The 15,723-nt window shown below is 36.5% G+C and overlaps 1 protein-coding gene across 1 annotated transcript in view; it reads right to left on the bottom strand.

The window, feature by feature from the left end:
- NEK5 (NIMA-related kinase 5) overlaps nucleotides 1-15,723 on the bottom strand; it is a 95,370-nt gene that overhangs the window by 31,514 nt on the left and 48,133 nt on the right. The window contains exons 11-16 of the mRNA XM_006879606.1: nucleotides 14,200-14,381; nucleotides 9,942-10,008; nucleotides 6,509-6,622; nucleotides 5,851-5,937; nucleotides 3,167-3,259; nucleotides 356-433 (exon numbers count right to left, since the gene is read on the bottom strand). Of these exons, the coding sequence (XP_006879668.1) occupies nucleotides 356-433; nucleotides 3,167-3,259; nucleotides 5,851-5,937; nucleotides 6,509-6,622; nucleotides 9,942-10,008; nucleotides 14,200-14,381 (621 nt within the window). The remainder of the gene's footprint in view (nucleotides 1-355; nucleotides 434-3,166; nucleotides 3,260-5,850; nucleotides 5,938-6,508; nucleotides 6,623-9,941; nucleotides 10,009-14,199; nucleotides 14,382-15,723) is intronic.

Consider the following 15,723-nt stretch of genomic DNA (forward strand, 5'->3'; position numbering starts at 1 on the left):
GTAACCAGTAAGGCATGTTTCCAGGGTCTGCTCAGTTACTTAGGTAAGTATATTAGGTATTGATCACGTATCAGATATACACATCTTGACATGATACAAAAGTTATGCTATAAATATTATAAAGAAAAAGGAATAATTCACCCAAATTTTAAAAAAAAAAGTAGTCTAAAAAAGAAATGAGAAGAGAAGAAACATTTTGGGAGAGTGATTTGACCACCAAAGATCCTTCCATGAATATTTAGGAAATTTTCCTTATGGAACAATTTAAATTTTATGTAAATTTTATTAATGAAAATTTCATTTCAAATGCTGCTAAGGCTTACTTACTTTCTTATGTCTACTAATGGAAATCTACTCCACATACCTTTCCTTCTTGTAGGAAGTTTTCTTCAGTAATACATTTATCTAAGTTAATTTCAAATGTTATCCCTTTCTAGAATAAAGAAAGGAAAACAATATTAGTTGAGCAATCAAAATAACAAGTCAGTAATTAAAATTATAATTCCTTAGGTCAATTTTCTATCATTAAACCCACAGTTGTTGAGTGGAGCCCAAGTCATAGCAACTCTAGGACAGAATAGAACCATCCCATAGGATTTTCAAAGCTGCTTTCTCCACAGAAGTAGACTAACACCTCTTTGTGGTAGAGCACTTGGTGGGCTTGAAGGACCCACCTTTTCAGTAGGGTCCAATGCTTTAACCATTGCATCACCAGGACTCTTTTGGACATTGTTGTTGTTGGGCACTGTAGGGTTGGAACCGACCCATAGCTGACCCTACAGAGGATTTCAGAGCCAGTTAATCACATGGGAGGACACCGCCCATCTTTCTCCTGTAGAGCAGCTGGTGGCCTCAGACCACATTCCTTCAGGACTGCAGGGCAGCTTCTTGCCAGTGTGCCACCAGAGCGCCCTTTTGGACCTTACAGATACTTAAAACTGCTGGCTTAATGTTGCAAAATAAGATGAACTCATAAAATGTCAAGAAAAATGTCTCGTAAGTGATTCAGATTAAAAGGCATGGATCCCTGAGCAGTTTTAATACTGAAACAAATGGGGGGGGAATGCTTATTCATTTTCTGGAATTTTACATTGAGTTTTTTTTAAGAAAAAATACATGGATATTTGTTTATGGTATCTTTGTAAATATAAATGCAGTGATTTACGGCTTTGCATTTTTGTTTGTTTCTGTGACAGTTATTTGTTAATTCAATCAGTAGTTATCTGCAGAAAACTGAAGCATATACCAAAGAGTTCTTCATGAACAAGTAAGAACTACTCTTGAGAATCTTAGTTATCTAAATTTTTCAAAGATTACTTTAAAAGCTGAAAATTATTTATTACAGAGAAGGGAGGGAAAGAGATAAAAATTCGTGTTATATAGGACAAATCTGCTGTCAGGGGTCTCTTTGAAGTACTAAAAAGCAAAGATGTCAGTCTAAGCCACTATATTTTAGATTACTTCCTATTCATGTGAAAAGTGAAGCGTGAATAAGGAAGATCAAAGAATTATTGATACCTTTTAATTGTGACATTGAAGAAGAGTCTTAAACATAACATGGACTTTCAAGAGAAAAAAACCAAGTCTGTCTCAGAGGAGGTAAGATCAGGATGCAACTAAGAGGAAAGGTGGTGAAACTTTATTTCATATACGTTGAGCATGTTGTCAGGTGGGGCAAGTCCTTAGAAAAAGATATCAGGCTGGGAAAGATAGAGGGTCAAACAAAAGAGAGGAAGGCCTTCTGGGAGCTAGAGCATGTTGGAGATCACGGAGATGGCACAGCGTACGGCAAGACTCTGATCTGTTGTTCGAAGGGTCACTATGTCTGGTAGGCGACTCATAGACACCTACTAACAACAACAGTTATCCAGTGTGTTTTCTTAACTACAGTGGAATGAACAAATAAATAAATAAATAAATAAATAAAAACCAGAAAGCTCTTGCAAAATCCAGAAATATTTGAAAATAACACTCTTCTAAACAGTCAAGCATGAAAGAAGAAATTGAAAAGAAAATGAGAGAGAAAATATTCTGAAAAAAAAAGAAAATATTTTGAAATGAATAAGAATCAAAACACAAAACATCAAAATGTATGGATGGTGTTTAATCAGTAGTTGGGCCTTAAATCAGTAGCCTTGACTTTCACCTTAAGAAACCAGAAAAAGAACTAAATTAAATTAATTTAAAATAAGTAGAAGAAAAATAAGTAATAAAAATTGAAGTGGAACTCTCCCACTTTTGGTCTCTGGTTTTCCAGTAGCCGCAGGAGATGGTGCAGATTTGGCCACGTTCAAGAACCACATCACCACAACAAATCCTTAAAATAGTACAGAAAGTACTAATGAACCCCAATCACAATGACATGATTCTCTTGATGGGTTAGAACTCCGGCTTCCTGAGCTGTCTAAGCTTTGTTTGCCACAAAGCCTAATGAGAAGGGTCTGAAGAAAATGCAGGCCAACAAAGCAAGACACATGCTGAGTCTATCCATTTTGTGTTAAAAATTTGATAACTTAAAGTGAACCAATTCCTTAAAGGATTCCAACTACCACAGGTCATTCAAGAACAAATAAATAATCTGAATATTGTGTTGTTGTTGTTGTTGTTGTGCTGTGTACCATCAAGTCAGAACCAACCCCTAGTGGACCCTCCTGTGGGTTTTTAGAGGCAGTTAATCACAAAGGAGATTGCCCAATCCTTCTCCCACTGAGCACTTGGTGGATTTGAACCGTGTGCCTTCAGGATTGCAACACAGCTTCTTGCCACTAGGTCATATCTTTGAAGGGATTAAGATTGATAGTTTCAAACCTTTTCACACAGATAACTCCAGATTCAGATGGCAGCACTGATAAATCCTATCAATCATATACAAAGAAATAAAGACAATTTTAGAAAACATTTCCAGAAAATGAAAGAGGAAGGTATATTCCCAATCTAGTCGATAAGGCCGACATTATCCAAATACCAAATCTTGACAGTGAGAGTACAAGAAATAAAAACACAAATTAGTGAATCCCTCATGAATACAGACTGGGGAAAATACAGAAATAAGGTTTTAACTAATCCAGTCCATCAATTTTCAGGACTCACTCAACTGCACAGTGAAGATTAAGAACCACTGGGAAACTCAATGGGAAATAGATAAACTTCTAGCAAGCATCACTACCTGCACAGGTAATTCTTCCTCAGGTCTTTCTTGGTGGTCAGGTAACTTACTTGTCTTCACCAAATAGGTTTTATGATGTATTTTTGAGTCCTCCTTTGACAGAAATTAGAGTTAACAAGAGCGATCCTGAAGTACTTCTAAGGGCTACCACATGAATTCTGGCTAGGGTTTCAATGGATTCTTGTGGAGAAATGTCTTCTTTCTATATGATGGGAGCTCTAGTGGCCTAGTGGTAAGAAACTGCACTGGTAACCCAAAGGCATGTAATTCTAATTCACTGGCTGCTCCAGGATAAAAGGATGAATAGTCCCCTCCCATGCAATTTACTGCCTCTGAAAACCCACTGGAGGGTCACCTATGGGTTGATTTTAACTCAATAATACATAATCACAAACACAACCTTCTATAAAATAACTAAAACACCCTGATTTCCAGTGGGTCAGAACTCACAGGTGACCCTCCAGTTCATTTTGGGGAGGCTGCAAATTGCACAAGAGGAAAAGTGCCCATCCTTTTCCTGAGGAATAGCTGCCTAGTGGAGTCAAACTACTTGAGAAGTGTCACCTTTGGATCATCATTGTGACTCTCTAAGGACCATACCTCCAAGGCTATGAGAGAAATGATCAAGAAAAACAACTGGAAAGACCTCTTTTTTTTAATCTTTTCCGTAAAGCTGCCAATGATAGCTCCCAGCTCCTTCTGTCAGAGTTTCTTCAGAAATGCCTGCTATTCATCTTCCCCCGCTTTGGTTTCCCACAAAAACAAACCAAGACAAATAAGCAAACCAAATAACCCAGTTGTTGTGGCCAGTTTTAACTCATAAAAAATTCTTGTGCTTCAGGGTAGAACTACACTCCATTGGGTTGTCAATGGATGTCATTTTTTTCCCCTTAGACTTGAAGGCAATTTTAATATTGAACAGAATAAAGAAAACTTTTCAGAAAAGTGTAGCTCTCTAATTATAAAATGAAGTATCATTTTTGAGTGATAAAGACAGGTGGGGTGAAAGCATAGGGCTGCACAGTTCGAGGGGTACAGAGAGGGCAAAAGCAAATAGGAAGGATGAGCGTGAAAAGACAGGGTAATGATGAGCAGGGTCCAGTGGAGACTGATTTTATAACAGATAATGTATGAGAATGATTGTATGAAACACAACGTGAATGAAGAATAGTGTGAAACACAATGTATATAAACTTTGTAAGCAAACCAATTTTTTTTAAATGGCTGTCTTCTTTTGAAAGTCAAAACACAGGATTTACCTTTTGGTGAATTGGAACCACCGTCAACCTTTCTAAGAGCTTAACCATTTCCAACACCCAGATACCTTCCTTAAAAGGGAGGATAATAATGGTACCAGATTTCTGCCATTAACCAAGACTGTGCACTAAAGCAACAACCTCTGACGTGTCTCCTCCTGCACATCTCCATCCTCCCGCTGAAGCGCTGTATAGACTTTTTCCTCTCAGAATGTTCTCCTCATCCTCTTCCTTATGTTTCTCTAAATCCTAGTTTTCTTTTCAGATCCAATTAAGCTCATCTCTTTTCTTCCACAAAACCAATCCTGTTCATCCTTCTCTTCATACATATTTACAGGACTTAACTATATTCAGTTATATTCTATTATTATTTCATAAGTGTGTGTCTTACTTCTCCAACAATTTGAGTAGAAGTGCATACATAGGAAAGAGTCGAAATTTAAAATAAGATAAAAACTAAATAAAACATTTGTCTTTGAATGAGTTACATTTCTGTTCCAGGGGGCAAAGGAGGTAGTTTGTGAGAGCCCTGAAACATACAATTCAATTGTACCATATACTCATTTAACTGAAATTTATGTGCTTGAAGTGGGTGGAGAAAAGAGTTCTCTCAATTTCAGTAGAATAGGTAGTTCCACTAAAAAGAGCAGAGTCCAAGTACATCTGGGATGTCTCAAAAGATGTGCATTCCAGGGACCTGAATACATTTACAGTGTTAAAATATCCATGATTTTACACAAGAGTACCTTCCCAAAATGCAAACCAGTTATTTCATCTAGAACTCAATAGAAAACAACAAAGCACCAGAAATCTGCTCCAGCCCTAGAAACCCTTCTAAAACATGAAAGTATCAGTTTCCAATGTAGCACCTGCCTTAGAAATTTCTCGAAATCTGCCTTAACTACCCTGGAATTTTGCCTAACATACTGATTTTAGTGCCTTCCACATGCATCTGCATAATGCTATTACAATTGAAGTTCAAGAAATGGAGTCTTTTTTCCCTTCCTTAATCATAGAGACTTACACTAATTTTGGACTCCTTAACTCTAAGGCAACATAAGTGTAAATATATATTGAGAAAGATAAAAATGGCAAATATATTTTTATTTCTTTTTTCTCTTATTGTGATTTAAATGAAAGTTTACAGAAAAGTTGAGTTTTCATTCATTCATTGATGCATTTTTGAGTAACTTTTAATCACCATTCCTGAGAATGTATCAGAGAGCCTCATTTGCCTATCCAGTCTCAAGTCATAATGAAGTAAAACTTCCATTAAGTCTGACAGCTTTTCTATTAAAGGTTTGTATGAATGTTTATGATAAATTTGTGTCATTTCTAGGGAAATATCATTCATCTTAATATATGTCCAATTTAGTCCACTCTAAATTGACAGAACAATGGTCACTTTGGGAAAATGAGTTTGTTTACCTCCAGTTCTCTGCCCACCTTCCTTCTGATTTCCTTCATGTCAGTGTGGTATTGCTGGCGTATTTCCTCTAATTGCTTCCAATATTCCTGAGAAACAAACCCAGTAAAGTATTTAAGAACAACTTAAAATATCTATGCTCTGCATTTTTTAAAACCGTGAGGTACAAAAGAAAAAGAAGGCTTGTTGTCTTAAGGTTAATTCTCTCTTACATTTTGACTATTTTTCACTGTATGTGGCACAGTAGCTTAGGGTGGTCTCATTTTTTTATATAACTTTAAATACATTAATAATTTGCAGTGATTGTATGACCTAATTTTTATATGTAAACAGATAAATTAACTAATAACAGTTTCTTTATATATCTCACTTTTAAATGTAATCCAAATAGGTTAATAATGTAATGTTATTCATGAATCCAAGATAAAAAAACCTTATGAACTTAACTACATTCTTAACTTGCATTCTCTGAGAAGTTGAAGTACATATTTCTATATCTTCCCAAACATCCACCATAATGCTTTCCATATTGACTGTTCCTACCTAACAAGTATTTATGGAATAGAATCCTCTCAGGTTTACTGAGATTAGCATCCTATAAAAGTACCAATCACAAGGATGTAAATACAATAGTAACCCCGGATTTAGACTGTTTTTAACCTGTTCCTTTATTTTGTTCCTCTTAAGTTGTTGTTCTTGGAATCTAGAATCTTCATTCCTTCTTAACTCCTGCCTCCCGTGGTGATTTGGCTCAGCAGATGATGGACGAAGACCCTATTTATTAAATTAAAAAAAAATTAAAGCATACTTACAGTTTGCAAACATTTTCTTGTGATTTGACCACGACCTTCTAACAAAGCCCATGTCACCAAACAAAACTGAGCATAAGATTCATGTTAGGTATCGCTGAGCTGGGATGGAACGGACTCATCACTGACCTTCTGGAGGTTTTCAGAGACAGGTATGGGGAAAGAACTAGAGATTTTAAGTGATTCGAAAGTAGAATGAATGAAAATCTAACTTCTCAGTAAACGTTAGTTTAAATCACAATTAGGATAAAATTTTATTTTAAAAAAAAAAGGTAGAGTACTACAAAGAGGATACATCCTCAGTTTTCCTCCGCTCTCCACTTCTAACCTGTACTTAATTCTCCAATGTGATTCACTCCCTCTAAAACCCACGGGAGGATTAGCCATGAGTTGGTTCTGACACAACAGTACTTAATAACAACATCCGTACGATCAAGAGCCAGTGGTAATGCAGGAAGGAGTTTGAGCTGCACTGAAGGCACTGGCAAAAAGTAAGTATGCAGGAATCAACGGGATACCAACTGACGTGTTTCAAATGACACATCTAGTCCTAGATGTGCTCCTATTCTATGACAGGAAATTTGGAAGACGGCTGCCTGGCTGACTGACTACAAGATATCCATATTTGTTCCCATTTCCAAGAAAGGTGATTCAACAGAATATGGAAACTATCAAACATTATCATTAATATCCTTGGAAGCAGGAGTGGCATCTACTTCCCTAATAGTATTTCATCAATTTCCGGAACACAGTTTTTCACCAACAAGCTAAGTGAATCTTGGACATCTTCCTTCAGCACCGTTGATTCCTTATCAAATATTACTTCCTAAAATGGTTGAGCATCATTCATTATTTTTGGTAAAGTGGCTCTGTCTTAGCCTTCTATCTTTTGATGGTTCCCATGTCAGTCAATATTTTATCATGGAATCCTTTAGTATTGCAATTCATGTCTTAAGTTTGTTCTTCAGTGTTTTTGAACTTGAGAAATACGGTGTTCTTCCCTATCGGTTTTCTAAACTGTCTTTGCACATTTTGTCATAATATTTTGCTTTGTCTTCTCAAGCTGCCCTTTGAAATCTGTTCAGCTTTTTCACTTCACCATTTTTCCTTTTGTTTCTCTGTGTACAAGAGCAAGTTTCAAAGTCTCTTCTGAAATTCATTGTGGTCTTTTCTCTCTTGTCTTTTTAATGACTTTGCTTTCTTCAGGAGCACTGTAGGGAGTTGTGCTGCTAAGTCAAAGGCAGCACCTCGCTGGTCGAAGAAAGATGGGAAATCTCCTCCTGGGCAAATTACAGCCTATGAAAACCTTCTGGAGGGTCAGCCATGAGCTGATTCTGACTTCATAGCAATGAGTTTTGAGGGTTGTTGATCTTTTGCTTGTTTTCTTCTTTCTTCCTGCATGGTATCCTTGATATCATCCTATAGTTCATCTGATCTTTGTCCATTAATGTTCAAGGTAACAAATCTATTCTTGAGATGATTTTTAATTCAGATGGGACAAAAGTAATATTTTCACACTCATGGTCTTGTTTTCATTTTCTTCAGCTTCTACTTGAACTTGCATCATGGTGATTGATGGTCTGTTCCACAGTCAGCCCCTGGCCTTGTTCTCACTAGTTATTACTGAGTTTTTCCACAGTTTCTTTCCACAAATGTAGTCAATTTGATTCCTATGCATTCTATCAGACAAGGTCCATGAGTAAGAAGTTATTCATATATAAGTTTGTGTAGCTGTAGGCCTACTTACACATGTTTGTGTTTATATATGTGTTTGTATGTGTACATATGTCTATATTATATACACATAGAAACACAATTACAGAGGCTTTGTAGACAACCTAATATTTCACAGAACTGAAGACTCAGAACCATAAACTCATGGAATAACTCAATCCATTGGCAAAATATAGTTCATAAAGATAATATTTTACATTCTAGTTTGGTGAGTGGCATCTAGAGATTTTAAAAGCTTCTGAGTCACCATCTAAGATTTAACTGTGCTTATCCACTAGTTTGGGGTAAAAGAAAAAGAAAGAAGCCAAAGACTCAAAGAAGAAACTAATATAAAGGACTCTACTGACTAGTGGTAAGAAGCTGTACTGCAATCCCAAAGGCACATGATCAAATTCCCCAGCTGCTCAGCAAGAGAAAGATGAGCAATCTCCTCCTGTGCAGCATTCCTTCCTCTGAAAACGTGCTGAAGGGTCAGCTCTGAGTCAGTTCTGACTTGATGGCATGTAACAATAGCAAAGTCCACATGAATCAGAGTTTTTTCTATCCTGAGACTACAAGAACTATATAATGCCCAACTATGACTAACAACCATTCTGGCAAAGGATATATTTTTAAAAAAAAAGGTCTCAGAATTGAAGTAAAAATGTTAAGCATAATTCAAATTCTTCAGAAAAGACTGAACTTACTAAACTGGCAGAGATTAGAAGAACTTTCATGATTATTGTCATGAGTTACATTTTCAACTTAGAACTGAAACCATTTCTGGAGGTTATTTGTTAGTCTAACAACATTATCATAATATAATCACTATCCCTCACTAGTGAGTTCTGGTGGCTTAGTAAGAAGCTGAGCTGCAATTCCAAAGGTATATGAATCTACTAGCTGTTCCACAGGAAATGGATGGGCAATCTCCTCCCATGCAATTTACTTATGCCTTTAAAACCTTTTGGAGGGTAAGCTATGAATCAGTTCCATCTTGACTACACATAACAAAAACAACATCTCCCATTAGTATTATGCTCTTTTAAATAATCATTTAAATAATCTTCTATATGAGATGGACTGGTCAACATTTACCCTAAAGCAAAGATGAGCTCTTGAGGGGGAATAGGGAAGCTAGATTAATGGAAACAGAACAACCAGAATGGAAACAATCAAAATACTCACACATTGTGAAAAATATAACTGATGTCACTGAACACTGTCAAACAGAAATTGTTAGATGTAAATTGAATAAAATATTATTTAAAATGTATTCTAAAACTAGTAAACAAAAACAGTGTAGTATTGTTCTAAAAACAAGCATATAGACTACTGGAATAGAATTGAAAAATCTAAAAATAAATATTTATGATGTCAACTGACTTTCAATAAATGTGCTATGTCAGTTCAAGGGAGAATGAATAGTCTTTTCAATAAATGGTTATGAAAAAACTGGATAACCATTTGTAAATACAGTGACACAGGACCCATACCCCATAATATATAAGGAGATTAATTTAAAAATGGATCGAAGATCTAACTATAAGAACTAAAACTATAAGACTTACCAATTGCTTTTCCACTTTCAGCTTGTATTGTTGAGCTTCAACTTTCCTCTTTAGGTACTCAGCAGACCTTATAAAATAAGAACATTCAGCTTGAATATAAATTTTAACTAGTCTTAGCCAAATGGTTTTCAGCTTAGTCATAAAGTTCATAACTGATCTGTGGCTTTAAGTTATAAACTTAAGAATGCAACTACCAACAACAGCAACATTGTCTCTATGTTGGAAACCATCACCAATACTCCCAAAATTCTCAGGCTGGTGACTCTCTCCCCCGTAACCTTGCCTCACTTTAACTACAGGTCACTTATCACTCGTCTGTTTCCTGCACTGCTGACTGCAGCCTTTGAGCAAGATAGTATCCTACTCCTTTTCTCCACTTCTCAGATTGACACACCAGAGCTTAATATGTCAATGAGTGGTTTTAGTTGGCTCATAAAATGGTTACAGTATTTTTCTAGTACAAATCTATCTAGCCATTTTCAGATTTATACCTACATTCTTTATATATTTGTATTTTTCTTTCTTATTTTGTAGAATTTCCTACAGAAAAGTTTTCTTACTGCTGATTGATAAATGCATAAAATCTATACTGTAGCCCATAATTCAGCTTGTGAAGAAGAATCTATGTCTTTGAATTATAGTGTTGGAGAAGAATATAAAATAACCCATGAACTGTCAAAAGAACAAACAAATCTGCCTTGGAGAAAGTGCAACCTTAGAACATGGTCCTTAGAGGCAAGGATAGTGAAACTTCATCTCATAGACTTTGGGCATGTTGTAAGGAAGAGCCAGTCCTTGGAAAGAGATATTGTGCTGGTTAAAGGTGGAAGGTCAACAAAAGCGAGGGAGACTGATTGACACAGTGACAACAACAACATGTTTGAGCATAGTGAAGACCGTGAGGTGCAGGACCAGGCAAGATTCTAATCTGTTCTTAGACTCGCTCAGAGTTGTAGTCAATTTTATGGCAACTAACAACAACCATACTTTATATCATAACATTTTTTGGGGGTCGGTGTCTTATGGTTTTTCTGAACACCAGTAACTCCTAGGGCTCCAAAGACAGAGCTTTCATGTTAGAAATGTTTGCTTCAGAACCTTGATAAGCTGTCCCCAGTTTTAACAAATAGGCAACTGCAAAGTCAATTGTATGACTGCAACTTATCCATTAGTTATTCAAATATGTGTTTAAATGCATTTCCTCATCTGTAGAATGGGCACAAATATTTGCTCTCAGGGGTTAATATGAGGACTGGAATTGATGAGGACAAGGAAACATGTTTGACTAGTGTCTGGCACACCGATAGATAGTGCTTGACTAGGGGAGGGCTTAATGTAAAACTAGTCAAACTCATAACCTAACCCCATATGTAAGAACTCTATGAATTAGCATTACGTAGGGCTGTCCAAAGGCACTCTTCCTCTATTTCACTACATCCCTATAAGTTTCCTCTTGCTCCTCTCCACACATCAAAACTGGACTCCCAGGACCTAGAATGAAAGCTCCAGTAGAGAAAGTAGAGTTGGGAGTTGGGGAGTAGTGGTGATAGGGCAGCAGAGAAGGGTCAGCAGAGGAAGAGGAGCACACTGTGATGCACCAAGAGAGAGTCCACGATGGGAAGCAGCGTAAAGTGAAGAGCGAAATATTTCATCATTTTATGGGAGGTGGTGGTTGTTACATGCCATCAGGTAGGAACTGACTCATAGCTGACCATTCAGCAGGTTTTCAGGGGCTGTAAAACACCTGGGAGATTACTCATATTTCCCCATGGAGCAGCTGGTGGATCCAAACCACCTCCCTTCGGCTTAGCAGTGCAACTTCTTACCAATAAGCCACCAGAGCTCCTGGAGAAAGCAAATCTGATGTCATCAAAGCAACTATAGTTTGAAAACTATCATATCATATACTATCATAAACTATCACATACTATCATAAACTACCATATACAAGTGATTGAAGACATGTCTCTTAATGACTCACAAAACAGAAAGGAAGTTCTATTTGTATGTAAAATATATGACACTCATGTAACGAGGTATTACGTGCTGTGCTGCTAATGAAACATCAATGATCTGGATCCACAGAATAAAGATGCCTCTTCCTGGAAAGACTTACAGCCTCTGAAACCGTAAGTTAACATGTATTGAAAGTTGACCTGCATGCCAGTGGATTTGGTTTTTGGTGTATAGTTATTGTTGTTTGAATTAAAAGAACACAGAACTTTTCTATGATAATGAGGGTAATTCAGTAATTGCATGAAGATGACTGAAACAGAATTCGATATCTTAAGACTTCTTTCCCGGGTTAAGCTGCGGCGCAAGACCATGAGTTCGCGCATAACTGGGGCCCCAGCCCGCTGCAGGCGGCCCTTTTAACCGTAGCTACACCGCGGCGGACCAGGCCTCTGCCGGGGTTCGTCTCCTGGGTCTCAATTCTTAGAATGATCCCTTTGGGAACGGATAGTAGGCTCCTCGACTAATTGCGTTTCCTGTGTGTGCTGTCATCCAATAAACTTTAGGTGTTATTGAAAAAAACACAAAAAACTTCTTTCCCCATACTCATTCTGAGGAAATGATTTTTTATCATTGTTGTTTACTTTTAATTAGCTGATGAATAAATAGTCTTTTGTATTTTTTATGGTCCCTCTAAAATTTCAAAAATAAATAGTCATACTCACCAAAAGATAGCAATTGTTAAATGTTAGAAAAAAATTTTATAGCAAAAACATTTTATAAAATTATTCTCAGTAGTTCAAGAAAACAAAGATTCTCACCACTAGGCCAATCAGAGGTACCATGATAGATGAAAAAGAGACTGAGAGAGTTAACAATTTCCACTTCCTTGGTTCCACAATCAACACTCGTGGCACCACCAGTCAGGAAATAAAAAGATTAATTGAACTGATTAAATCTGCTATCAGGGACCTCTCCAGAGTTAAGAAAAACAATGATATTAGTCTAGAGACTAAGGTGCACCTGATCCAAGCCATGGTCTTTGCAATTGCTTGCTATGCATCAGAGGGCTAGACAATGACTAAGGATGATAGAAGGAGAATCAATGCCTTTGAGCTGTGGTGCTGGAGAAGAGTATTGAATATACCATGCACTGACAAGAGAACAAACAGATCTGTACTGCAGAAGGTGACTCTAAGCTGCTTCTGGGAGGCAAGGATTTTGAGGCTCCATCTCACATACTTTGGGCATGTTGCCAGAATAGCCCAGTCCTAGGAGGACATCATGCTTGGAAGGTTCGAGGGACAAAGAAAGAGAGGAAGACCTTAGATGAGATGGATTGACACAATAACTAGGGTAATGGAGGTAGTTGTGTCAGAGACAGTGAAATTGGTTCATGATATGATAGGGTTCGGGTCTACTGTACATAGGGTTGCTATGAGTCACAGACAATGTAATGACACATAAAAACAACAGAAATTTGGTTTGAAAGAAATTTTTTTTAAATCTGTCATAATGTTGTTGTTGTGTACTGTTGAGTCAGAACCAACCCATAGCTGACCCTCCAGCAGATTTTCTGAGGCAGCAAATTGCAAGGGAGGAGACTGCCTATCTTTTTCTCCTGCAGAACAACTGCTGGATTCAAACCACATACCTTTGCGTTAGCAGCGCAATTCCTTACCACTAAACCACCAGAGCTCCCTACAATAAGATTAGTTAAATGATATTATTTACTTCCTCATGCATTTATATTCTGAAAAGTTTAAGAATACAAATGCTGAATAAAATATTCTACTTTTCAAAATATCTCAAATTAACTGTTATTATAATAATTTAGTTATTAAATACTCATATTTATAAGCTCATTAACTTTTTTTAAAAATGAAACATACACAACTATATATTTTCATCACTCCCAAATAGAGAAATTTATGAGAAGGAATACATCATAAGCTCAAGAGCATAAATCTGTGCTTATAATTAAATAACTACTTGAATAAGTTAATAAGTTCAACTAGCCTTGTTATAATAATTAACTAATAATTAGATTGCTATATCACTTATTATGAAATTACTAAATAACTTATTGAAAATTTTCCATCAATTCAGTGCACCAAGACTTACAGAAGTGCATACATTAGACTTGAAGATCAAAGGAACTGTGAAATTGGTGTTTAAAACTGACAGTGTAGAAGTTCTTTCGGAATTATTGGTTTTAAGAATTTTGGAAGAATTCAGGGACAAAGATTGTCACTCTATAAACATATTTTCAGAGCAGTAAAGTTCAAGTTAGAGTACGACTTACCATTGGCCTAGTGATGGATGGTGGTTTTCTTCCTGCTTATAATTCTCAACTCTGACATCTTTTTGAGGAACACTGTGATAATTTAGCCCCTCGTATCTCTTTCTCAGCAAATCAAGTTGAAGATAATAATGATCATAAAGTCCACACACTCCAGCCAGCTTAGGCCTTTCTACCATTTTTATCTGAAGAAGATTTTTAAAAATACATTAATCTATAATAGTTTATTATTTTATCATTATAACAGCTAAGACAAAGCACTGAAGGTACCTTTTTGCTGTCTTTAAACTTGTTTTCAGAGTAAAATAATCTCCTTCTTGTTATGTGCCATCAAGTAAGAATTAATTCACAGCTGACCCTCCAGCAAGAAGAGAATGCCCATCTTTCTTCTATGGAGCAGCTGGTGGATTCAAACCACCTGCCTTTGGGTTGACAGTACAATTCCTTACTCACTAGGTCACCAGAATTTCCTAACATAATCAATAGCTAAGTGTTTTGTCACACACTGGACTTGATTCACATCCATGTCTTAGCAAATAAACTATTGTACTACAAGACATCATTAGTAAAATTCAGGACTGTTTTTAAATTAGGGCACAACGTATGATTAAATGAAGCTGAAGTTTGGCATTCTGCTTGGACTTTACCTTTATTACTAGTTAAATTCCTGTAACAACAATTAGCATCCTGTTGTTTGGATGCCAGTTTATGTTACTAATTAACTTTTCTATAATGAAGTTTAGCGTCTTGTTTGTCTCTGTATCTCTAGATCCATGTTTAACTTCTTTGTAGTTGTATTCATTAGTATATTAGCTGAGTTGGTGTCTCAAGTAGTTTTGTGCAAAGTCATCAAAACTCCAACCTTCAGTTATGATCTCATATCCTTGGTAAATGTTACTGTTTGGAAAAATAAGGGATAATTTTGTGCTGAGACCAAAAAAAATGCCATTTGTCTCCAAAAGGTAAATCACTTTCCCAAATAAGAACCCTTTAACTTCAGGGAGAGATAGCAATGTATTTCATGAGCACTATTTGAACTGGACACTGTTTTCTCAGCAAAATGTGAATTGTCCTTCCCAAATAAAAAGTCCTGTCACTGAACAAAGGATAATAATATGTCAAGTAGATTAATAACTAAGTAAGATCTAAATCCCCTGACCACATGGCATGTGGCAGGACAGTCTTGGAGAGCTACCTCACTGTCTTCCACATCCGTGAATAAAGTGTATATTCGATTCTGCCTCTGTTTGTATTTAGTAAAGAGACTGATCGAGAAAGGATCCATTGTTTGTCCAATAACAGTATTACTGTAGTTGTTGTTGTGAGCTGCCACTGAGTCTACTATGACTCATAGAGTCCCTAGAAACAATAGGTCAACACTGTACCTTCTCCGGTACCAGCCTCACAATCTCCACCAGCTCAAGCTCATGGTTAAGGTCATCATGTCAATTATAGTCCTGAGATGTCTGTATTATAGTATTTAGGTGTCAAAGGTCTTCTTTCTTTTTTTTATTGTATTATTTTTTA

The sequence above is a fragment of the Elephantulus edwardii genome, unplaced genomic scaffold, assembly GCF_000299155.1.
Source record: "Elephantulus edwardii isolate Elephantulus edwardi_28Jun2011 unplaced genomic scaffold, EleEdw1.0 scaffold00004, whole genome shotgun sequence".
In the NCBI taxonomy this organism is placed as follows: Eukaryota; Metazoa; Chordata; class Mammalia; order Macroscelidea; family Macroscelididae; genus Elephantulus; species Elephantulus edwardii.